The following is a 26,166-nucleotide window of genomic DNA, read 5'->3' on the forward strand; positions in this document are numbered from 1 at the left end:
CCTGTTCCCTCTGCTTATAGTGCATTAAATAGTTTTGATAATGTAGAGCAATGAAATTGCTGATTCCTGGGAGAAGATGGTCAATAAAGGGCCTCATGGGCCCAGCAGAGTCCTGCCTTGACCATTGGCCTCGTGACCTCATCAACTCTTGGCTCATTTGAAAAATCACTCAAAAAAGATTGGATTTGGGCTGGGTTTGCACATCTTCTAATCCTTCTCCCCAAGTCCCCCCACACTTTCTCATATCAGTTCAAGTCTTAACTTATTCAGCTGTGCGACGGGGAGGATGGTATCCCACCTTACTTTTGTTGAGAAGACTGTATCTGTCTCATGCTGATCTCTCCAACTACCACCTCTGATCCCTGCACTGCCTTCCTCTTCCTCCTCCCACTCCTTTCCCGGGGTCTGGATGTTCTTCCCACCTCTCCTTTCCTGGCTAATTCCTTCAGATTAGAAGCTATCTCCTCTAGAAATTCTCTGTATCCACCCAACACGATCAACACCACCAAGATGGGGTAAGAAATGGTTCCAAGACATTCTAAAATTGGCCTGTGGTGACACTTAGCATTGTAATTGTGTATCCATGTGTCTCCCTGTCTAGTCTGTCCTCTAAATGATGGTGGGCCTCATACCTCATTCATGATTGTTGCCCTGGGACCTGTGGTGCTAGTACAATAATACATGGTCACTGAATATTTGTTAAAGAAATATATAATATATGCACAACTCCTGAAAGATATTCAATAAATATCTGTTAAACAGATTGACAATGCAGCAGCCCTCCTAGGAGAGTTCTGGTACATAGGAGGAGCTTAATGTTAGAGGCTGTGATCATGAGGTGGGACGGTGAGGCAGTCCCATAAGGAGGCCATCTCCAGAAGTGACATCAACTATTGACCAAGAGATCTGAAAGGTCAGGCAACATCCCTGTCATAAATGGACTCTCTCAGGAAGCTGAACACAAAAGGAAATGAAAGTGGGGCATGAGTGATCGTTGTTTTCAAGACTTCTGCTTATTTTAGCCAGATGCAGTGGTGCACATCTGTAATCCCAGCCACTGGGGAGGCTGAGGCATGAGAATCACAAGTTCAAGGCCAGCCTTAACAACTTAGCAAGACCCTGTCTCAGAAAAGGGCTAGGGATATAACTCAATGCTAGGCTAGTGCTTGCCCAGCGTATGAGAGGCCCTGCTTTCAATCCCCAGTACCATAAATAATAAGGGTAATTCTCTTTTTCCAGTGGGCAAAGCAGCTTCTTATTGAAAGATGGAGATGCACTGATAATGCAAGAGAGCTGTGTGCTACCATCAATGTCATTGCCATAATCGTCTTTTGCACCTGATACCTTCGATCTTCCGGGCAGTTTTGGGAGGTCCATTTATCGTACTTACCTAACAAATGAAAAACTGAAGCTTAGAGAAATAGACTAGCATTGGATCACACACAATAAACTTGGAAAAGGGACACCAAATTAGGCCTCTCTGATTCCAAGTCCCATCTTTTTCCATCTACCATGCAGCAGGCCTCCCCCCTTCCCATCACTCTCAGAGTACTCCCTGTACTCTATTATTTGACTTCTACACCTAGAGAGCAAGTGAGATGCGAGGATCTGAACACGACAGGGCTGGTTCAAGGTTTACCAGTGTTTGTTCTCTCAGTAAGCCTAAGTCAAGGGCTTTATTTCCACTCATTTCATGAGAAATCAAAATGGCGTATTCTTATTCTTCCTGGTAATTGAGTGTTCCTAGCAATGTCCCTGAGGGTCAGTGAATGTCTTTCACAGGCTGGCTCACTCTGGGAAGTGCCTTCCACTACAGGGCCCCAAACTGTCAGGCCCCATTTAATGTCATTTACACCTCACCCAGGTGTAATAACCACTTTAATTAAATTAACTCTGTGCTCTCGTAAGGAAGTAACATCTTATCCTTAAACTCTCTTCTCTCACTTCCCTGGAATAGATGATTATTCCTACCCACCTCTAACAACTGCTAGGATACCAGATGTGCCAAAGGATATCCAAATCCATTGTCATCCTGCAGGATTAAGTCATACTGGTGACCATTTGGTAACTGTGTAAATGACAGATGACCATGTCTGCACAGGCAAAGAATTCCAGACAGGGGAAGAGGGAGAGAAGGAAGCACTGATTTAGTCCTAAACAAGCCACTGTGTCACTGTCTTCTGAATCTACCCCCATCCAACATTTCCATTCCATGTCTTGGGCACTTGGCCTCAGAAAAACAACTTGAATTCTGGGCTGTGTGTCTTCATTCTTTGCAGAGGCTCAGGTAACCAGTGCTGTGTCTCCTCCTTGCATCCAGAACAACTTAACTCACTTTGTAGTTGTAGGCAAATGAGATGAATCATTATAAACTGGGATAATAACAATATCCTGAAAAGAGGAACTAATTGCTAATTATAATAATGAGAGGGCAATCACAATAACACCCGAGTTTCTTTAGTAGCTGTCAGTTAAGGAAAAAACGGATGAACCATTAATGTCACCTAATGAATTCTCCTTCTAGTTTTATGAGAGAGGAAAAGACATAGGTTAGTTACCAAGAAGTCAGTTCAGGGCAAGGGTAATCAAGAAAGAATTACTGTAGAAGGGGACGATCTAAAAAATATGATGACTTTGAATATGAAAGATAAGCAGGCGTTCCCGGGGAGTTAAATACCATCCTGACCTTTACCAGCTGGGAACCTCCTCAGTCAGAACCTGTGTCATTTGGACAGTGGGGACAGGCTCTCGACACTACTGCATTTATGTGCTTCCTCCCCTCAAGGCTTCTCTTATTTTCTAATTATCCCAGGATCTAGTTAACGAAGGAGTCCTGGAATATATTAATAAGTATCAATTTTATAAACAAATTGTATTGGGTCAATCACAATCAGGTTTCTTCAACAACCTAGAAATTTTCAAAGCTTTTAATATGCTAGTGTGCATGGTGAATGTCGCAGAGGCATGCACATTAGATTGAACCATTCAAAATGACCTTTTTTTTTTACAGGTCAAAAACAATCGAACATTGATAATTTCATATGGTCAGACTTAATACTGTTCAGAACTTCCAAACGTACACTATAGTAGATCTCTTCTGGGAAAAATTTGGTGTGATATCATTGTCCTCAGAACTCTCTTGAGGAATCACTGTCTTAGGTAGTCACGTAAAAGACTATTAATTGATTGAGTCTTGCATGTTGCTTGGACCCCAACGATGCTCCTCTTCCACTGGATACCGGGTTGAGCAGAATGGGAGCACTTCTAAAAGGCAAATGGGGTGATCCCACCAGATCTTTGGACTGAGTTTCTAGGAAGGGTGGCCCAATATGGCATTTCCCAATCCAATAGAAGTACAGAAATACACATTACTGAGTAAAATTGTAATTGTTGCAGCACTGTGCATGGATTGTTAACTGATAAAGTGCTTTAAATCCACTTTTTAAAAAACACACTTTGTGTATTTTAGCACACAAAGTTTTAATGGGAAAAAAGACAAGGAACTCTGTATTAATAAGAATTATGTAAAAAAAAATATTTTCACTTGGGCTTGAAAAAGAGAAAGAGCAAAAAAGAAATCAGTAATTTACAATGATAAAACCATGGATGAGTTTATGTTTTCTCTTCAAAATTCCTTAAATGTTGTTATTATCACATTCTGCTGTATAAAAATCACACTAATTACTCAGTGTTTGAGTCCATACCAGAATGTCTTCTAAGAAAATACCAATGTCCCTGCTCCTGTTCCTTCTAGATGGGAGAGTAGTGTCAAGGAGATGATGACCTCCCACCAAGACTGGCCTCCTCTCGGGATACAATGGGACCTCTTGAACAGTCCCTGTCTCTCCTCAACCAGAAGAAGCCCATCTTAATAGATTCCAAAACCTACAGGGATCCCCAACACCCAATGGCTCCCTTCTGAAGTTTGCAGTAGGTTTGTTATTTGAAGCTTTTTTTGTGCTGGATCCTATGACAACAGTATTAATAATGACCAGCTTCCTCATCAGGGCCTCAAAAAGCTATTAAATCTCAATGTCTCAGAAATACTGCACACTTATAAGGGAAATAGTAGGAATCATGACCAACATGACTAACAGAAATGCACAACTACATGGAGTACATAGACTCGTGAGCTCCTTGGGGGATCTAGCTCCCGTTTATTAAGCTGTGTCCCTGGGAAATGTCTTCCTGGTTTGGCTTTAGGATACCACCCCAGCAGCCCCTCAGCAGCCTGTCGGTAGAAGGTGAGGTTGTCATCGCCCAAGGGAATTCCTCTGGCCGAAGATTCTTGCAAAGGTGGGGTAGCTGAGGAGCATCTGTTCCTCCCAAGCCTCAGTGGAGACTTCCCTTGTGTGAGGAAGATGCTAGAGTCCTATCTCCTGCCTCTCCCACCCCTGTCCCACTCCCAAACGCAGCCTTGTTGGCAGACACCGGACCAGCAGCGATCTGCAATCCATGACCAATGTTCCTTGTTTATTGTCCTTCTGCAGGAGCTGGCATGAATAAGGACCCCAAAGGCACAGCTCCTCTACAGCAAAGTGCCACAGAGCTGACCCCAAGACAAAGGTGACTGCAGCAGGAGGCTAGAAAACTTGGCTGGCTTTTGCTAAAATGCCAGTCCCCTACATTCAAGTTATTAGAGAAAGATCCCCTGAGCTAAGGCCACTACAAGGACACCGTGACTTTCCTATCAACTCTGGCTTCTTCTACCTCAGCTCCAAAGGGAATCAGCAAGATCTGACCTCTCTTCAAAGAAGAGAGAGGAGGATAGGAAGCAGTTTTCCTGGATGGGTAGGAGACGAAATCAAGGATCACCTTCTGGGATGGAGTAATCCTTTTCTAGCTCCATCCTGCTATGAGGCTTTCCATCAGGGCCTGTCTGAAAACTCACCCACACTTTAAGGACATGTGTCTAGGGCTCCCTGGGGTCTAGAAAATGCCACCTCCCGCACAGCATTTGCTATTTTCACGAGTGTCATGCCTGGTAGGAAGGACTTTAGGAAGCTTATGCCAGCCGCTTTGCAGGATGATTATCTCTGTGCCATTACAGTCTGTTCCTGAACCCTGAGGCCTTTTGGCCACGGAAAGCGCCCATTATCAAATACAGGAAAAAAATGAAAGGCTATGTCCTGGTACCAGAGGCAGGTTCGCTGGCTGCAGAGTGTGATATTTTGGAATTGTGTGGGACCCAGGACGAAAGTTGCTACCACCCGACCAGGTGCAGAGAAGCAGCAGCCAACTCCAAGAGCTGGGACCTCTGTCCTGAGTGAGGCAAAGGAAGGGCAATCAGGAGAATGTAGTGAAATGCAAATCAAGAGAAGAAGGTGTTTCAAGAAAGAGGTCCTGGGGACATCTGTGTTGAATGCTATTGTAAAGACAAGACACAACAGAGAAGTAAACATTGCAGAGGCATTGACAGGTGTAATATTTTGGTATAGTGGGGACAAAATACAAAATCTTACTAGAGTAAGATGTAGACACTAAGATCCTAAGTATGATGTAGATCCTAAGATATAGATTCTAATAGTTTCCCTATTTCACATATGAAGAACCTTAGCACAGAAAGGTGGCACAGCCAGAAAGTGGCAGGGAGCCTGGCTCCACACTGTGTCAGGAATCACCAAATCAACACTTGCTCTGCAAAGCCCGAAAACCAGTAAGATCCATCATTCCAGACCAGCTTTGCAACAAGTTTTCTGAGAAAGGGGTAAAAAGAGATAGGGTGGGTAGCTGGAGCGATTGCAGGACTGAGAGGTGGTTTTTCTTTTTAAAATAGAAAATACGGGTACATGGATTGCATGTTGCCTGGGAGAATAGTAGTGAGGAGGAGAGATTGATGATACAAGATTGGGAAAGCGTTCATGAACAGGGCTCTCCCCGGGCCCAAGGTGCAGAGACGCTGACCTTTAATAGGAGCTGGGTAAATCCTTTGGACCCAGGATGGGAGTCAGAGAAAAAGGGCAGCAATAAGTGTAGCAGGTACGAAATGAAAAGATGAAGGAGGATCTGTCTGCTGGCTTCTATTTTTCTCAGTGAAGGATGAAGCAAGATCATTATCTGGGACTGGGAGAGGGAGAAAGGATGGGGGTTAGTAAGAGGATGGAAGAGAGAAGAGAGATGTGAAACGGCTCTTCTGGGTGTGGGGAGTGTGAAGAAAACACAATAAAGAAGCAAGATAGGTAGTTAAAAGAGACAATTCAATACAATTCAATACCCCTAAATATTATGGATGCTCTCTCTGCCTCTCAAATCTTTCATGGTTTTTATTCCATGAAATTTTTCATTTTAAATCTGCAGAAAAAGAAAGAAGGAAAATGGTCTGCCCTTTCTCCCATTACTGCCGTGCGGGGAGTAGTAGGAATACATTTGTGAGTGACGTGATAGTAAATCTGAAGTATCCCAGGCAGATGGTTTGGGATTGCGGAAAGTTAATGCAAAGAGAAATATAACCTGGGTTTCTTACCTGCAGAGACTTCTCGTCCCCCATCCCCGCTTTGTCTTCCTCAAGTCCCTCCCATTGCCTCTTTAAACATTTCTTAAAGAAGAATGTGGAGTGATAAATGATCCTAAGTGAAATTTATCTCTCTCTGGATGCAATCTTTGCACTTTTTGCTTGGGTATCAAGCGGGCCCAGAAAAACTGCTAATTTAATGCTTCTTGAACTGAGTGGGCATCAGTCACCTGGAGGATCCTAACCACAGATTGCTGGGCCTATTTCCAGTGTTTCCATAGGTCTGGAGGGAGGAGGCCTGAAGATTTGCAGCTGGAGTATTTGCACTTTGAACAGTTCCCAGATGACCCAATGGTCTCAAGACCACATTGAATGTTGAGGTGAGTGTTGGGACAGGTGGTGACCTTTGAGTTTATCTTAGTCACGACCTCAGGGGACAGAGGATTTGCCCATATCTCATAGGACAAGGGCTGGGAAGAAGGTATCTCAAATCTACTGAAACCCTAGAACATTCCAGACACAAAGGTTCTTGTTGGACTCGTCATTCCTCTCCCTCCCTCCAAGTTACTTTGTTATACTCTAAAAACATCTGAAGGGAATAATTCATAAGAGTGATTAACACAGAAAGGGCTACCTATGTGTCAGAGGCTGCTCTGAGCTCTTTCCACGTATTAATGCAGTTAGTCTTCATAACAACCCTAAGGACTAGGTACTATTAATAACATGCAATTTATTGATGAGGAAAGACAAAAAAGTAACTTACATGAGGTCCCACAGCCAGTTAATGGAGAGATAGACTATATGCACATATCTAACTAATTCTAGAATCAACATATTTCTACTTTTTCATGGGTCAGAGGTAAATACGGATGAAAGCTTTGATATCTCAGATTTGAGGTCACCTGATGCTTGGGTAAAATATGGTCTGCAGGGGTCCAGCACAGTTTAAAGGATCATTGAAAAACCCCTTTTCTATCATTCTTTAACTGCATGACCCTTGGGCAAACTGCATACTTTAGTTTGATGGTCTCATTGATAATATGAGGGCATGTACCGATTTTCTGAATTTTCAAACTCTAAAAGTGTATGATTCTTAGTGCATTTAATCTTTTCTTGCTGCTGCGTTCTCTGATCTAGATTAGCCGCAGAAACAACACAGACCAACAGTCCACAGCCTCTGGCCTATTCTGGGGATGACTCTCTCATCAGCCAGCTAAAAACCTTTCTGCTGTGGCAGTCACTCGTCTCGGAGGAAGTGAGAATTTGCCCGTGATGAATTGGGTTCTGCTTTAAGTGGCAGAAGATGAAGCAGAGCTGGCTGATCAGAAAGATAGTTTTCTGATGAAAGTCAGTATAGAGGAAGAGGTAGGAACGTGTTTGTTCCTGCCATGGTCTTGCTGGGAAGACACTGAGAAAATGATCTTGCCTCAACATTTGCATCTACGAAATGGAGATAATTAAGAGTGTGAAGCAGTTTAGCTAATGAACCACGATTGAGTGCTTGGTCATAGTTCCACAGCTCCAACTGCACCCCAAAGCCTGTTGCTCTAGGTCTTGACAGACAGCACCACATCAGAGGATCTAGATGATAAGATGTGCATCAAAGGTCCTCCCAGGCTACCTTACCTATCTTGACAGTCTTCACCACCACTTTTTAATGCTCCATGCCCGCAGAGCCAGACATTTAATAGAGTCTCAGCCCTGGCATCCTCAGATTTAGAGAATTATTGAGCCTCAGGTTCATAGACTGAGAGGGGGCATGGATTTTATTATTTTATTTTATTTTTTTCAAAATTAGAAACTGGAGAACTCTGTGAATATTCTCCAGCATTTTGCAGGTACTAATTGCTCTGAGTGACTCCCGTGGCAGTTAATTTACGGTGTGCCCTCGCTAGAACATCTATTTCAGGGCAGAAAAGCCAGTGGGGGTCATGGAATTGTTAAGTTTTTATGGAGAGTACTGAGAACTGTAGAGAGATTTTCAAATAATGAGGAGAGCAATAGTTAACAGAGCTTTCAGGATGTACCAGGCACTTACTAATTAATTTCCACACGTCATTCCCACAACCCTAGCAGTTAGGTACTATAATCGGTCCCATTTTATAGACAGGAAATTGAATCTCATAGAGATATGAAACCAGATAGCCTAATCCCAGAGCCCAGATGTGTAGCCCTAAGGCAACACCACCTCCCTACAAGGATGAGCAAGACAGAGTACAGACCCTGAAGAAGCTAACCCTAGTGAGAGACACTGATGGGCACCAGGAACAGATCTTCATGACTGTGAACATAAAAGGGGCAATTAAGGTCAACTAGAAATATCCAGGTAGACTGCAAAGCAGAAGTGGCATTTGAGCTGAATGTTGAGATGAGAGGCCTGGACAGGTAGGGACAGGGAAGAGCGTCACGCTCAGAAGATAACATACCCTCGAAGGGGCAGGCACAAGGTGCCACCTATTTGGGAATTCATTCCGATGCACAATTTATTCCATTTTCCAAGTTGCCGTCATGTTTAAGAAATGGGCTAAAGACCCCGAAGGCTCAGGTTTTGTAGGCTCAGAGAGGTGGAAAGTTGGGCCCAATTTACATGACTTGTATTCAGCTCTCCCCAGGCCCAGACAATTTGCACGGTGTTGCCACTACTTTCTCTGGCCGTCAAGATCTGAGATGTCTGAGCCAGGTGCCAGCTTGAAAATGTGGAAAAAATGAGAGAACAAGATCCCAGAGCCCAGCTCTGTGAGCCTCCTTTGTTCAAGTCTCCCTCCCTCTCTATTTTACCCACTTTGGTCTGGCACAAAGATAGCTGCTTTTTTCCGACCTAGTAGCTTCCTTCTTTTGATTTATCAATCCCCTTGTCACAGATGATTTCCAGTGAAACCAGGAAGTTTCATGAAGAATCAGTCCTAGGTGCTCCGTGCCACGCTGTTCTATTGACACCCATGACTTCTCTATTCTGATCTCTTCCTACCCCTCTCCCCATTTAGCCCCAGTTTCCTCCACTCACCCTTAAATGTTGGTGTTCTTCACTCCCCCACTGCAGCTTCTTTTCCTCTCTGTGCTCTCCTTAGAAGACACTCCATTCCCTGCCTGTGAGCTCAGATCTCTATCCCCAGCCCTGACTTCTTCTAGTAATTTCAGCCTCAAGCCTTCTGTTGCCCACGGAACGTTTCCATCTGAAGGTCCCAGGATCCCTCCATGAGAGATACTGTTATTCATTCATGAAATTATGGCAAAGAGAGAGAGCTTCTTATGGCTGAGAGAGAACACTGGGTTCTCCCCCCACGCACGCTCCATCTGCATCCCTAGGACAGGCTTCCTAGATCCTGCGTCCCACTGAAGTTGTTCATTGTTCCTTTCCCAGTGACTCCTTTGCACAAAGAATTCGCCACCCTTGTGGCTTGTCCCTGCTTTTGCAACCACCGAGCACAAATAGCTAAGGAGACAACTGGGGCCAACAAGAGGAGCCTCTGTGGATTCCAATGGGTCTCTAAAGGGTGGGGGATCTGCATTTTGAACACCCACCTCTTGCTAATCCTCCAGCAAAACCAGTCGGACTGGTTGCAGCGTATTATTAGAAAGCCCACACGAAGGTCCCTGAAACAACAAAGCCACTTGCATGTTTCCCATCCATGGGACCAAAACTGGAGGAACAGAGGAGGGGAGAGGCAGAGCAGCAGGGGCAGTGGGAGCAGAGGCGAGCCTAGGGCAGGGTTTTAGGGTGCCATAGGGTCTAAAACCCTTACACATAGCCACTAGGGCTTGAGCAAAGGATTTAACTTTTCACAATGGGGGAGTGAGGCTCAAAGTAGACACTTCTGTGAGGCACCTAGTATAAGCTCCCACAGCACTAGCTCTTCTGATGCAGGTGCGTCTTGTGGACATCCTGGATGGAAGCCCACCATCACTACCTGCTGCTTCTCTAGGGTCTGCTGGAGCAGAGTGCTGCCAGGTTTGGAGGATGCTACCGAGTCTCTGCCACCCCTGCGGCAGGGCTGGTGGTTTCAGGTGAACAGGGGTGATGCAGCAGGCATCCTGCTTCAAAGAAAAGACTTTTTTCTAGGCTCCTCTGGGAAGGCATGCTGTCCTCTCAGTCCCTTCACAAACTTCCCACGGTTGATCTGGATTCCCTTTTATTCTTCCTTCCCTCCATCCCTTCCTCCTTTTCTTCCTTGCATGGACTCTCAGCATGAGGAATATGCTCTCCATTTTAGGGGGAGGGGGCCCAACTTCAGTCTGTTTTATTTTTTTTCTAACAAAAAAAAATAGAAAAAAGAATTTATTTTTTCATTAGAAAAATAAAACAGAAATTGGAGGCTTCTTCAAACAACTTCTGGAATCCAGGGGAGGGGAGGAACTTGCTTCTTTCTTCACTTCTGAGGAGTGAGCAGCTGCAATTGCTGCCTGTGTCTCCTCTCCAAGGAAACTTTCTCCCAGGAAAACTTGGAACCTCATCCTTCAGCTGGGGTGATGTAGGGATGTTGGTGTGAATGGCTCAGAGAAATCACATCCACAGGGAAGAGTCAAATCATGCTCACCTTCACCCTCAGGGCTGTTTGGAGGGTCTCCTGTGTCCCACCCATCACCAACCATGGATTCCCTTCCAGCCCACCAAGCCCTCCATGCAACCCTGCTCAGTGCCTCCAAAGTACTCAGACCCTAATGTCTCAATGGAGCCCCCAGCCAGGTGCACACTCTCCTCAGTCTAGAGAAACCTCCCTAACCTTAAACAGATGCCCCCAGTAGCTTTTTAGTCCAATGAGGCTCTTGTCCAGCAAGGCTCCCACAAGCCTAATACTGGATCAGAAAAAGATAAGATCAGCACCCCCCAAAGACCTCACTCCTGTTCTTAACCTGTAAGGATAGAGAAACGAGTACCCTACCTCCAGAAGATGATCTGCCCCAGGGAAGCCATGGCCAAGGGAAGATTCCTCCCCCGATTGGGGCCAGGAGCTGGGATGAATGGAGCTGCTGCTGCCCTCCTGGGTGCCGTGACTCACAGTAAGTTCCAGTGTGCTGGCCTTAAATAGTGCAAGCCGGGAGGGTTGCACTCAGGTATGAGGAAACAGCTCTGCTGTGCAGAATTGCCTGTGGCCGCCTGCTCGCAGCCAGCCCGGGAAGCCCAGGGCCAGAGCTGCCTTTCCAAGCTCTGACCTGGTGAGAGGATGAGAAGAAAACGTTTCCCAGGCCCCTGCTTCAGGGCTTGTATTTTACACAGTTCTCCTCTTCACTGTAAAAGGGAGCTCTAGAGAAGGAGACTTAACCTCAAAATTAGAAAGACCTGAAACGGCTCATTGTCAGGCTGTACCAGGAAGCTGGAAGTCCCCATCCCTGCCCGGGTCGCTGGCACTGCGACAGAGATTGGGTCACTGCCGAAAGGGTCTCTCATGGAGGTGATTCATACTGCAGGACCTCAGAAGTATCATGAGTTGAAGTGACAAGGGTGCTGAATTTGTCCCTCAAGACTGAGCTCACCTTGGGCCCCAGAGACTGCTCAGGGTGGACAAATCTCTTCCGGTTTTATTTCAGTGAGAAGGTAGAAGGGCCTCTTTAAAAAATAAAATAAAATAATACTCTCTTTCTTTTTCTTTTTAAAATTCCAAAGGACACCAAATATACATTACACGGGACTATTGCTGTTAAAGATGAGTTTGCAAAAATGACCTCTGACATTTCACCCGGCATTCAGGTTTCCACCTACACAGGATGTAGGCATGAAGCTTGCTCTCTTCATGTTTTTCCTCCATATTTGGATGGGAAATGCTCATGACTGTTTGTGACTGTTGAGAGTAAAGGTCCTCCAGGGTGGGAAGATGGCTCAGTAGTAGAGCCCTGGCCTAGTAGGTATGAGACCCTGGATTCAATCCCCAGCACTGGTCAAAAAAAGAAAAAGTATTTATATCAAGCGAAGGTGCTCCAGGCCTTCCGTATAATCATTCCAGCCATAGAGTACAGCTGGGGAGGGGAGGAGGACTGAGCGGTAGGAAGACCTCAGAGAAGAGGGCAGTTTCATAGTGGAAAGATCTTTACAGTCAAACAGAGTCAGGCCTGAATCTCACGTGGCTTCCGGAAAATCACTGTACCTCTCTGGTCCCTACTCCAAAACATGAACAGTAGTGCACAAAAAATAATGGGTAAAGTGGTTGCAAAGCAAACGTGTGTGTGTGTGTGTGTGTGTGTGTGTGTGTGTGTGTGTGTGTGTGTGTGGAGAGAGAGAGAGAGAGAGAGAGAGAGAGAGAGAGAGAGCGCACTTGGGGGTGGAGAACTCAAAAGCATCATTTTTCCAGCACTGGTGTGATTCTATGGATTCTCTGGACATTATTCCTCTCTGAGAACCTCCATCAAAGCCTCCCCTTTTTTTCTTGTGCTCAGATTACCTTCCTTCTCTCCCATAAGTGATGGGCTTCTCCACAGTTCTATCTCCTGCCCTTTCTTGTCTTAGCACGTATATCCCATGGGTAACCACAAAAGCTGATCTGCTGAAGCCACCCCTGTGTCTGGAGATGCCAACGTCCGTATCCCCAGCTCATGCCTCCTGACTGGGCCTGTACAGTGGACATCTCCACTTGGCTGTCCTTCACCATCTCCAATCCCGCTGTTCCTCCTGGTCACACCTCTTGGAACACAGAAGCATCACATGCTAGTGTAGATACTGCCAAACCTCAGTCCTTATGCCCATGCCAATCCAATCACGAGGACACGGTTTTAAGAAAAAGGAAAAAAAGACAGTTTATTGCTTTGCTGGCCAAGGAGAGACACAGGGGACTCCTGTCCCAAAGGCTGTGATTCTCCCCATCAGCAGGAGCAGGGAGCTTTTAAAGAGGGGATTCAGAGAAAATGAGATTAGGGAGGAGAGATCAGGAAAGAGAAGCTCAGGGAAAAGAAGATCAGGGAGGAGAAGATTGGGAAAAAAGAGAAAATACGTGTAAGTTTCAAAGCAACAAGGGACATAGTCAAAGCATCAAGCGAACCCCTGTTACATAGAGGTAAAGGGACACTTCTCCACTGAAGGGTCACTGGAATATACTGTCAAAAATTAAATAGGAGAAAAGGAATACACATTCATTCATGTGCAAAAGGGGAAAACTATAACATCAGGGGAAATCTTGGGAGTGTGATCAACTACCCACTTAAGGTCATTCAAAAACTCCTCGTTTACCCCTTTCTCTATGGAGGGAAGCGTAGACAATTTTGAAGGCTGGTGAGTGATGATTAGAGAAATTAATGGTCCCCAAGACGGTCTCTCAGGAATTTGAATGTGCCTGAGGGAAAGACTTTATCTCACAGGGGAAGCCTGTCCTGCTGAGGTTACATTCCTCCCGTCTTCTTTTAGATAATGGGAGTTAGATAATGGGGCTTCAGGGTGGGATGGCTGTTGAGTTGCTTTTCGCTCTGTTCCTAATGAAGATAAGGGAATTCCAGAGAGTCTCTTCTTAGGCCTGGATAGGCAGAAGCAGGGCGAGCTTCCCCCCGTAGGTCGAGTCCTTAGCACAGCCAAACATGATATTTGGGGGTGTCATTTTTGGGGCCCCAGCACTACATTGTACAAGTCAGAAGCCTCAAAGTTGCCCTTTATTCCCTCTCTCCTTGCTCCCACGTCTCTGTGATCACCACATCTCCTGGTTCTTGCTCCTTGTCTTTTTTGTTCTGCCACCGTGACAAAGGATGACGATTAGGTGACAGAAAGGCATTGGCAGGCTTGGCCTCTCCTCGGGGCCTCTCCTTGGTGTGTAGACAGCTGTCTTTTTCCGGTGTCTTTGCTCACAGGCTCTTCTCTCTGTGCTTGTGTAGGTCCTAATGTCCCCTTCCTAGAAAAACATATTGGACCAGCCGAATTGGGCGAGGGCCCACCTAATGGCCTCCTGTTAATGTCATCACCTCCCTGAAGGCCCCCTCTACATATACACTCACATTCTGAGGTCCTCAGGGTTAGGACTTGAACGTGAGTTTTTGAGAGATATTTCAGCCCATAACACTGTCTTATGCCTCTAAATCCATCCTTTCTCTCTCTTCTCCAAAGCAATGCCTAAACTCAACACTTACCATTTCCAAATTGAATTCAGTTATTAAGCTTAATTTATTAAAATTATTTAATTTATCGACCTCATTGTCCGGCCCCTAGCCCGCCCCTGTTTAGTGCCAGTCTACCCACTTCGGCTAAAGTGGTCTTCCTAAAATGCAAATCTGATGACTGCTTCCCCGTACGTGGTCTGGCCTCTGCCTGCCTCTCTGGATTTCTCTCGTGTCCCCCTTTCTCATTCTGTGATCAGCTAATGCTGAGCTGCTTTGGGTGTCTCCAAAATGCTGTGCTCTCCCAGGCCACTCTACCTTTTACACAGGTTCCTCTCTCCACCTGGAATCCATCCTGATCTTTTTCTTGTTTTGTGTAAGATCTATGGGGAACTTTCCCAACCAGTTCTATCTGGCAGGTGCCCCCGCTCTGGGTTCTGATGTTAACCTGGTAATGGCCTCCGTGTTCCTGACCTTTGGCTGTGGGTCTGTCTCCTTCCCAAGGTTCACCTTAAAATTAGAAAATGTGTCTTCTTCATCTTTGCATCTTCCACCATGATAAGGCAGGTACAGAGGAAGCCATCATTAAACGTTTGTGGAATAAATGCAAATCTTCTTTCAGAGCACATAATAATAGTACAATTTCCTGCTCATGCATCTATCTCATTGCTAGTCTGTGAGTTCCTGGAGGATAAAAACTCTGTCTCTAAAAAAATTAAAAAAAAAAAAAACTCTGTCTCGTTCATCTTTTTTTTGTCACCAAGTCCTAGCACCAATCCACACATAAAAAGGACTCAGGAACACTTGATGGATGTGTGAGCAGGGATCAACTTGGGGTGTGATCAATCAAACACTTCTGGAGGAGATGTCCTGTGAGCTGGAGTGACACTATGAGAGGCAGGAGAGAACAAGCTGCATTTAAAATAGAGGAGCGATTTAGGATTAGGACGAAAGGTAAAGAAGATGTCTGAAACAAATATAAATCCCTTTTGATCTCAGGAAAAGAGGGTCTCTCTCTGTCTCTCTCTCTCTCTCTCTCTGTCTCTCTCTGTCTCTCTCTCTCTCTCTCTCTCTCACACACACACACACACACACACACACACATTTAATATAGCTGGAATCAAAATGTCCTCTCATGAATTTTTTTGTTTGTTTTTATATTTCAATAGCCCAGTCATTTGGAGCTCTTCATTTTCTCCTTGTGAATCTGGACATTTTCCTGTATACCAACCAGGTTTAAAATTCCCCAGAAGGACAGCATATTCTGGCTGTGATAGGAACAGCAGCCACAAGGGTGGTTTATTATGCTTTTTGCAAAAGACCCCCAGCTCTTGGGATCCTCACCATCGATCGCCCTGTGGAGGGTTTTACAAGTGGTAATCTAAGTCTCACAGATTAAGGGATTTATTCAAGGTCAAATTTATTCCATTTTTCTCAAGACTTACTTGCCTGTGGGTATAAATGGGGTCATATTAATAAAAATAACAGAGATTTCACTAGCTCTTGAACCTACTTTCTAAGGCAAAATCTCTGGCTCATCTACAAGCTGTATGTCTGGCATTCTCAAGATATGACACAAAAGTTCTCAGAAGAGTAAAATATGGAGGATTCTTCCACTAAGGGCACCCTAGGAATCCCTCCTTCCTGTACTGGTGCCTTTGGATAGCCACTGCCCACGAGGACCTGGGGCTTGGCCACTGGAACTTTATCAAAGGGGATACCAGGGAAAGCAGAGGCTGGCCCTCTCCAGCCACTGAGGACTCTACTGCTACCATGTAAAAGAGTGGAACAAAGATGAGCCCGTGCCACTGAGATCCCTATAAATATCAGCCCTCAACTGATCTGTCTGCTGACTGCAACCACATGAATGACCTTAGGTCAGGAGAATCACCCACTCAAGCCTAGACATTAATACTGACTCAAATAATCATGTTGGTTGTTTCAAGCCACTACATTTTGGGTTGACTTGTTACATAAGCAATAGATGACTGATACGCTCTTCTTCCACCTTATTCTATTCTGTTTCTCTTGCATGGTCACTTCTTCTGAGTCACTTCTGATGTCACCTTAATATCTATTGCCTGGCTTTAGAATTCCACCTAATATCTGCACCATTGAGCTATCTTGCTTCCAAACTGATAATGGTGTTCCATATAGCACCCAGTATGCTAATGCATGTCACACACCTATGCACACAAGCAGGCACACTCTTCAATGCTGCAGAATTAAAACAAAAGTTTGTTACTAAATCTGCCTATAGAAAAGTAATAAAAAGGGGTCCTCATCTATTAAAAGAAAGATATCATACTCTGTACCTTTTCATCAATATTTCAGGCTCTCTTTAATACATGAGTATAATGTGAGACCCTCTCTGAATATTACCTATGGTTAGCAAGGTTTTGCAATCTTACAATACTCTACTAAAGAAGAAAAGTTTTTAAAAAATATATTTTTATTTTTAATTGACACAGAGTAGTTGCCTGTATTTATAGGTTGTGGTATAATATTTTAACACATATATGCAGTATGTAATGATCATATTGGGGTAACTGTTGAATCTATCACCTTAGACATCTTTCATTCCATTGTGTTGGGAATATTCAAAATCTTCTCTACTAGATATTTTGAGTTGTTCGCTTGTTTGTTTTGTTTTATTGTTTTTCTGTAGTGCTGGATCGAACCCAGGGTCTCATGCATGCCGGGCACATTTTCTATCACTGAGCCACATCCCCAGTCCTCTACTAGATATTTTTTTTTCTATAAGATAGTTTGAAAACTTCAATTAATCGTTGTCAACCACACAAACACATTTAGAGAAGAAATCTTATCATACTTAGAAGATTTGAGAAGAGCAGAACTTGTAGTTCAGCAAACTTCAAAAGAGCTAATAGAAAGGGGTGCTGACCTCTAGTCCACATATGGAGATATCGCTTTATCTGAGGCTTTGACTTTCTTCTGTGGGTTATGGGTGCTTTCTCTTTAGGGTAGGGCTGCTGCTTCATCGCTGGCCAGGAGGGGTACCGGCATAGGAGTTGGATGCCTTGCCTCCTCTCCATCCACCCCCCACCCCCAGCCCTTCATCCTTCAGCACAAAGCACCCAGGCCTTCACCAGTTCACAAGTTTGTGTAAGCCTTAGCGTCACCCCTGTGCTGAAGCCTAGCTGTGATCCCTTGCCCACTGACTCCCAGTGCCTTACTACCCCACCCCATATTCATGCACAGCATTACTGACTGATCCTGGGTTAGTTTGTGGCTACAGAAATCCTGCTAAATTAGCAGCCAGGCATCCCCTACCAAGCAACTGGAGTCGGGCCCTGAATTAACTTCCTGGGGCTGCTTAACAAAGTACTACCAAATGGCTGGCTTCAACAACAGGCATTTATTAGGGCACAGTCCCTGAGACGAGATGTCCAAAATCAAGGTACGTTTTGCTCCTTCCGAAGGCTGGGGGGGAAAGAACCCATTCAAGGCTTCTTCTCTCTTTGGTTTCTAGACGTTCATCTTCTCCTAGATCATCTTCTCTCTATGTGTCTGTCTCTGTTTCCAAATTTTCCCTTTTTCTAGAAGATCTCTTTTTATATAAAATGAGGATCCATCCAAATGACCTCACTGTAACTTGACTACCTCTAGTTAGCCCAGACACCGTCTCCACAGAAGGCCTCACTCTGAGGTTCCCAGAAGGGGTGGTTAAGACTTCCATATATCTTTCCGGTGGGTACGATGGACTGAATATTTGTGCCCCACCCCCATCCAAATGTTTTTCTTTGTGAAGCTGGGAATTGAACCTAGAACCTTGTGCGTGCTAGGCAAGTGTACTGTCACGGAGCTATAGCCCCAGCCTCCCCTGTATCTTAAAATCTTACCTTTGATGTGATGGCACGGGAGTGTGCGGTCTGTGGGAGCTGATTAGACTGGGATCGGTGCCTCTGTAAAAGGGGCTTCAGTGAGCTCTCTGACCTTTCTCTGCCACCTGAGGAAACAGTGAGTGAGCAGTCTGCTTCTCAGAAGTGGGCCCCCAGCAGGACCTGACAGCGCTCCTACCCCAGGGCTGGGCTCCCAGACTCTAGAACTCTGAGACGTAAGCACTTGATGTCTGTGGTCTTGTGTGGTGTCCACCTGAACTAAGACGGTGGGACAGAAGTCAAGCCCTAACAGTCCCCTGGGTGAGGCCAGGTCTTTCTCCCGTTTTTTCACTGAGCTGCTCCACACGACTCCTCTGCTCTGAGCAGGCCGCAGGACAAGGGAGGGAGGCTGGTGTGGGCAACACGGCTCTGACACACACAGCTGCAGGCCTGCTGGGGAGGTGCTGGCCTCACTGGGGAGATGGGATCCCCAGCCTGCTTCAGGCTCCATGGGGACCTTCCTCACGAAGGACAATGATGGAGGACTGAAATGTTCTCAGATATTTTCTGCCCCCTTTCAGGGGAGGATTACGCTTCCATGTCCCACTAAAGACAGGATTGGTCATGTGACTCAACTTGAGCCAATGAAATGTGTGTAGGAGGGACACGTGTTCCTTCTGAGAGGAAGCTGTGAGATGTGTATGCATTTGGTCATGACCTCTCTCCTTCTGTGGAAGACTCCATGTTCTCCATTGAGGAAGGCTCAGTAGCCTAGATCCTGGAGGAAGTTTGACATGGAGTGGAGTTTAGTACCACAAGGGGCTACAGGATGAGCTTGGAAAATTTTTTCTTGTTAAAAGCTACTGAGATGTAGGGGTGTTTGTTAGTGGGCACAACTTTCCTTATCCTGACTGATACAAAAAACTGGCCCAATAGGGAATAATGGTTTAGTTAAGAGCATAAATATAGGTTGCTGGTAGGATTGCAAATTGGTGCCACCACTCTGGAAAGCAGTATGGAGATTCCTCAAAAACGTAGGAATGGAACCATTTGACCTGGTTATACCACTCCTAGGTATATATCCAAAGGAATTCAAATAAGCATACTACCGTGATGCAGCCACATCAATGTGTATAGAGCTCAATTCACAACAGCTAAGCTATGGAACCAACCACGGTGCCCTTCAACAGATGAATGAATAGAGAAAATGTGGGGTATATATACACAATGGAGTATTATTCATCCTTAAAATGAAGAACAACTTTATGATATTTGCTGGTAAGTGGTTGGATCTGGAGACTATCATGCTAAATGAAACAGGCCACTCCCCCAAAACTAAAGATCAAATGTTCTCTCTGATATCTGGATGCTAACACTCAACTAGGGGTCAGGGGAGGGAAGAACAGAAGTTCAGTGGATTAGACAAAGGGAAATTAAAGGGAGAGAGGGGGATAGGAATAGGAAAGATGGTGGAATAAATCTGACATAACTTTCTTATGCTTATATATGAATACAACACAATGAATCTCCACACCAACCACAAGACTGGGGTCCCAATTAGAATAAGATATATTCCATGTGTGTATAATAGGTATGTGGAAATATGCTTTATTGTCATGTATAATTAAAAAGAACAAATAAAAAAATAAAAGATTTCCCTTTAAGAAACAGCAAAAAAATAAGATAGAATATGAACATAGGGCTGGGAATGTCGCTCAGTGCAGTTGAGTAGAGCATTTCCTAGCGTACACAAGACCCTGAATTCAATCTCCAACACTGAAAAAAGGTTTTAGAAATATAAGTATGAAAATGTGAGTGAATACCAGATGAATCTCAAGTACGTCAATGTTTAAATGTAAAAATTGAAACCGTAAAAGGCACTCGGTGAAATAGTAATTAGCTTTGTAACTCTAGAGTGGGGAAGGGCTTTCTAAATATATGACTCAACTGAATTATGGAATCAGCTCAGATACCCATCAATAAATGAATGGGTCAAGAAAATGTGATATATGTATATATTTTGCTCAGCCATAAAGAAGAATGAAATAATGGCATTTGCCAGTAAATGTGTGGAAATGGAGAAAAATCATGCTAAATGAAATAAGCCAGTCTTGAATATCAAGAGTCAGATGCTTTCTCCCGTATGGGGAAGCTAGAGCAAAATAAGGGACAGAAGGCAGTGTTGTGGGGGTGAAATATGAGAAATATATAGGGAAGATCAATGGAGTTGAGAATGAGAAGAAGGGAGGGAGGAGGGGAAAGGGGGGGAAACACGGGTTGAATTTCACAGAGTCGTGTACCAAAAGGAATTTCACCTTGATGTATGTGTAGAAAGTACCAATCAAAAAAAATAAAGGAGATAGGAAAGGTAGCAGAATACAACAGTCACTAATATGCCATTATGTAAAAATGTGAGTATGTAACAGAAGTGAGTCTGCAATTTGTATTTGGGGAGTTCAAAACCCAATTGAGTCAAATGTATGAAAGATGATATATCATGAGCTCTGTAATGTTTTGAACAATCAATAAAAAAATGAAAATTAAAAATAAATAAATAAATAAATAAAGGAATGAAGGGAAGGCCAGACCCAACTACTATGTATAACTATAATGCTCTAAGTTAAAAAAATGAACTCAAAATGAAGAATGCATGGAAGTAGAGATGGACAAATTATATAAAAATAAAAACCTGCCTAGAAAACTGAACAAGAAAAAGAACCTGGGCTGGGGATCTTGTAGGGTAGAGCACTCGCCTAGCATGTGCAACCCCTGGGTTCAATCCCCAGCACTGAAAAATAAGAGAAAATAAAAAGCAAAAGTTACACTAAAACAAACCCCATAGGTGTAGCTGATTGCAAAAATGACCACAAATCTCTTCCCTTCATGTACTCCCTGACCTCAGCCTTCACCGTGTTCCTTGGCGACGCTTGGACACGGGTACGGGCCCTCTTGCTATTTTTTTAAAAACCTGTCTGTGACCACCCTGAGAAGGATTCTAGATTAGCTTGCTGGATGATGAGTGACATATGACTAGTTACTGTCCTTACTCTACTGGCAGTCAGCCACCAGATGGGTGAGGTCAGCAACACTGGCTGACTTTAAATGCTGAAGGGAGGCCAGCTGACACCTCGTGGAACAGAGATGAACTGTCTCAGCTGAGCCCAGGCCAGACCATAACATCATGAGCAAATAAATGGTTATTGTTCCAAGTCAATGACTTTTGGGATGGCGGGTTATACCGAAGACATAAATAAATAACTCACGCAATAAGCAAAATCAGAAGAAAAATGGCAAATGGAGTGTTTGTAGTTCAGACCACAAAGGATTAGTTTCCTAAAATAAAAAAATTCTTTATACAAATTTCCTTATTATGAAATATAAAAAAGACCAATGGCCCAATAAAAAAATGGGTAAAGGATATGAGCACCATAAAGAAAGTACAATTGCCTTTTAAAAATATATGAAAACAAGCTCAATCTCATTTATAATAAGATAAATTCAGATTAAAACTAAATTGAGACACCATTTTAATGCATCAGGTTTGTGAACACTCTTATTTTGCAAAGCAATGGGGGAACAGGCACTTTCATATGTCATTGGAGGGACTAACCTGACAGAGGACAATTTAGAAATAGTTATAGAATTTATAAATACACAAATTATTTAACCCAGCAATTATACTTTTGGAGATTTATCCAATGAATGTACTCCCAAACAAAATGGCATATGCACATGGTTATTTACTGCAGTATTTTTTAATAGCAAATGACTGGCAACAACTTAAATGTCCATCCACTAGAGACTAATGAATAAGTATAGTAATCTATATAATGGATTGCAGCTTTAAAAAAGAACAGGGAAGCTGATATGTACTGATAAGAAAAACTACCCAAAATAACCAAAACCGTTTTGGTTTCCATATGCTACCTGCCCCCATAACCACCACATCTCATAATTCCTGTCTCCCCCACTCCCACTCCCCCAAAAATATGTTACAAAATGAAGCAAATTTTAAAAGTATACAACTAGACATTTGAATCTGGTTTTTTTTTTTAGATTTTTTTTAAATTTATTTATCTTTTAGTTTTCGGCGGACACAACATCTTTGTATGTGGTGCTGAGGATCGGACCCTGGCCACACGCATGCCAGGCGAGCACGCTACCGCCTGAGCCACATCCCCAGCCCTTGAATCTGTTTCTATGTGTGATCCTCACTGTCCACTGGGCACAACTAGGATGCCTTCTTATTTTTAGATTTGCTCAGTAATACTCCTAAGAGACGAACTCCTTTTCTTTCCTCTGCCCATCCTTCAAGGTCCATATTGGAGCACATTCTTCCCTTTGAAGACTTCTGTGACCACACGTCTTACTAGTGACCCCTTCGTCTACATTCTCACTGCTCTTACTGTCCTGATTTTTAGTTGCCATACACTTGGAATAACTCATTGTCCTTTTGTGTGGGATGTATCTTGTTTCCACAAATAATGTTTTTTTTTTTCCTTATGGTCAGAAACTGCTCTGTTCATGTTTGAAAAGAATAAAGTGTGCAAAATGTCTAGCTCAGAGTTAGGTATGTAGAAAATTCTCAAGACAGGGGGATTCTTTGGGGTCTCCCTCACAGTCCCTCACTTAATGCTTTATGCCCTGGTGCTCATTCAGCAAATGATCGAAAACATGGCTGTCCTCAGGGACTGTGGACACCTAATAGGAAAGACTTACTATGGGGAGGCCAACATCCAGGTAAGAGGCTAGCAATTCGATTCAGAATTGCTGGCCCAATGTGATCAATCCCAGAGCTTACAGCCCCACCACAAAATCTGGTTGCCTCACTTTGCTATGGCCTCCCCAAACAAGCAAGGCACCCACCCTCCCAAAGGACAGTTTTAGACACAGATGACTGAAGCCACTTCTGCCCAACCCAAATAACTGGTGGCAGAAACGACCCAATGACGGTGGAACACACCCTGTGAATTCAGGTTCACAAACTCACGGAAGGAAACCTCACACCCATCTCATCTAATCTTCCCAACAAACCTGGAAGGCGGAATGAACATTCCATCTAAGAGAGGGGAGACCTTGGCATCAGTTGGTCTGTGACTTGGTCATCAGTCTGTGACTGGTGCACCAAGCACCTCAAGGGGTACCAAGCACCTCAAGGGGTACAACTAACTATAAAACCCCATTTTCTGCTCTCAAGAGGCTTCTTTTTGGTGGAGGAAGTGACTTAAACATGTAAAAAGAAAATCATCCTGAAATCTGCTGCACTGCAGAACAAAAGTTGTTCAGCTAGAGAGGGAGGGAGGGAGGGAGGGAGAGCGAGAGAGAGAGAGAGAGAGAGAGAGAGAGAGAGAGAGAGAGAGGAGGGGCACTAGGGAGATTGAGGGAAAGAGAGAGCAGAGAGAAACATAGCTTGGCAGCCTTCTTCATGAAGCAGAATCTGCCACCCTAAAGCATTTATGAAGGATTGCAAAAGTAGGACTAAACCCCAAAGCCTCTTTTATTATTTCCACAGCTCCTACATTGGTGGCCTCATAAAAAAATCTTTGGTAAAATTAGGCACCCCCTGGGCCTTTCTCTCTTCTCCTCCCCTCTCTTCCAATGGTCAGGACAGCTAACTCTCTCCCCGTTTTGGTTTCTATGTGCCATCTGCCCCCGTACCACCACATCTCATAATTCCTGTCTCCCCCACTCCCACTCACCCCAAAAAGGCAGGCTATCTAGCATCTTGACCTCTAGAGATATTCTGGCCTGGGGGCTTCTAGAAGAGCAGGAGATTGATAGCATCTGGCCCTGTCAATCTGCTTTCAAGTACTATACCCAGAGGGTGCTCAAGCAGAAATGGGTGGAGGGGATGTCAGAGAAAAACTGGCATCTTGCTATCAGACAACGCCAACGCTTTCTCTGTTTACTCTTAGTTGCAGGAAGAGTGAGGATCATTGATTAGCTGTGGGTCACAGCAGGCTAAGAACTCTCTCCTGAAGTACCTCTCTGGCTCCCCGAAGCCACTCTTGCACCTGACACCGTAGCAGCCACCGTGATTGACAGCAATAAAGCATATCACATCATGTCCCTGCTGAAAACCCTCCAGTGGTTTCTGACTGCAGCTGGCCTATGGGCTCCCTCATGGCTTATGGGGTCCATATTCATCTGGTGCCTGCCCACCAAGTCATTCACTGCTTCTTCTTCTCATTTCCTCACCTGTAAAATACAAGCGCATACAGTTGCTTTTAGGATGAAGCAGGACCATATATGTCACCCACGGTCGCACACACCATCCACCATCATCACCAACGTGACACATCTTGGCTGAATCTTGATACTAAGAAGTGAATGAGTTGATAAGGTTTGTAGCCAGGTGAAGAATGACAAGAACAGGTGACTGGTACAGGAAGAAGGTACAAGTTACTGGCCTTGTTAACCTTCCTTTGAAAAAGACCGTTTGACAAAGTTGGGCATGGAGAAATGGATGACAGGGAGGATGGTAACTCGAGGCACTGACGCATGACACATTAAACTCCAAAGTGTGACCCATAGGGATCAGCTGTCACAGATTTCAGGGAAAACAAAAACATATCTACCTAGTTATCTGATGACCTAGTCGTAGGCCGCAGGGACTCTTCAGGTCCACTGCACAACCACAATAGTTGTGTCACTCTTCCGCTTGGTCTAATACTCGCTGGGCTTATCTCTTAGTGATGAGATTTGAAACTCAGTGTAATTCTCTAAAGTTTCATTTCACCCACGTTTCATCTTGAAACTGGACATTATGGAAGATCTTGACGAACAGAATAATAGTTATCAAAGAAAAGCGTCACTTGATTCCTGCTTGCACTTTTGGCCAAACTTAAACCATTTGCCTCATAATTTGAATAAAAAATTCGAATGGCTCATACCCAGGGATGTAGGTCATGTAGCCTACCACTAAGTCAAACCTTTCTTCACTATTTAAGAGTCATTAATCTGGAGAAAATGATAAACATCTTCCCTGTTTCTAAGTTTTTGGAGGCCTGAGATCATATTTGGTCTAATTTTATCTATGGGTCTTTTGGATCTTTCAGGCCTAATTTTAACAGTGTCATTTCGCATCACGGTTCTGATCTAAGCTGGTCAAGTGCTTCGTTGTTGGCACTCGGTTCTCATCTTGGGCTGTTGGTCACAAGATGACCCCACATTCCAAGCCGATGATGTCTGAGGTCGCAGTTGAACAAGCAAAGTAATCTAGGTCTTTAAGAAATGATGGGGTTCATTTCTAGCAGTGTGTGTGATTGGGGAAAGACTCTTTTAGAAGCCCACCAGGAAACCGTTATTGAGTTTGATCTGGTGAGGCCAACAGAAAAATAACTGGTGGGAAAACACGAAGCCCAGTTGGAACTTCAAGCTGAAACCATGGTTTCACGTGACAACTGTTTGTCACTCTCTGAAATCACAGCCTTAGAGTCTGTTCTTTTTTGGTCACAGCCAAGGCCGGTGACCCCTGCCAGGGCCTTGTAAATCATTCTCTTATCCCCAACAATAAAGCCCATAGTTTATTGCTCTACTTGCCATTCATGAGCCACAGGAAAACGGACTCTAAACCAGCTCAATGCTGTCATGCCTCTCTCGACAGTTGGCTATGATTAGATAAGGGCTGCCACTTGACCCGGCAAATGTGTCGGCCAGTGGCTCTTGTTGCTATTGATCCAAAAAAGAGGGCAGCAGCATCTTTTGGGGAGCTCTGGCAAAAGACTCGGGGGTCACTGACAGGACGCAGAGGCTGTGTGTTCATCACTGACTTCCACCTCTGACTTGGATCTGCTGTGTGACCTGGAAGAAATCCCTTCACCTTTGTCTGCCAGGTTCCTTCATCTGTCGGGTGAGAGCTTTGTG

At 44.3% G+C, this 26,166-nt stretch overlaps 1 protein-coding gene across 1 annotated transcript in view; it reads right to left on the reverse strand.

Annotated features, from left to right (window-relative positions):
* Positions 1-11,659, reverse strand: part of Vtcn1 (V-set domain containing T cell activation inhibitor 1) — a 62,726-nt gene extending 51,067 nt beyond the window's left edge. Inside the window, exon 1 of the mRNA XM_021732972.3 lies at positions 11,332-11,659. Coding sequence (XP_021588647.1) covers positions 11,332-11,363 — 32 coding nt within the window. The 5' untranslated portion in view covers positions 11,364-11,659. The remainder of the gene's footprint in view (positions 1-11,331) is intronic.
* Positions 11,660-26,166: the final 14,507 nt, after the last annotated feature.

This window comes from Ictidomys tridecemlineatus, chromosome 11, assembly GCF_052094955.1.
Source record: "Ictidomys tridecemlineatus isolate mIctTri1 chromosome 11, mIctTri1.hap1, whole genome shotgun sequence".
NCBI classification, from domain to species: Eukaryota; Metazoa; Chordata; class Mammalia; order Rodentia; family Sciuridae; genus Ictidomys; species Ictidomys tridecemlineatus.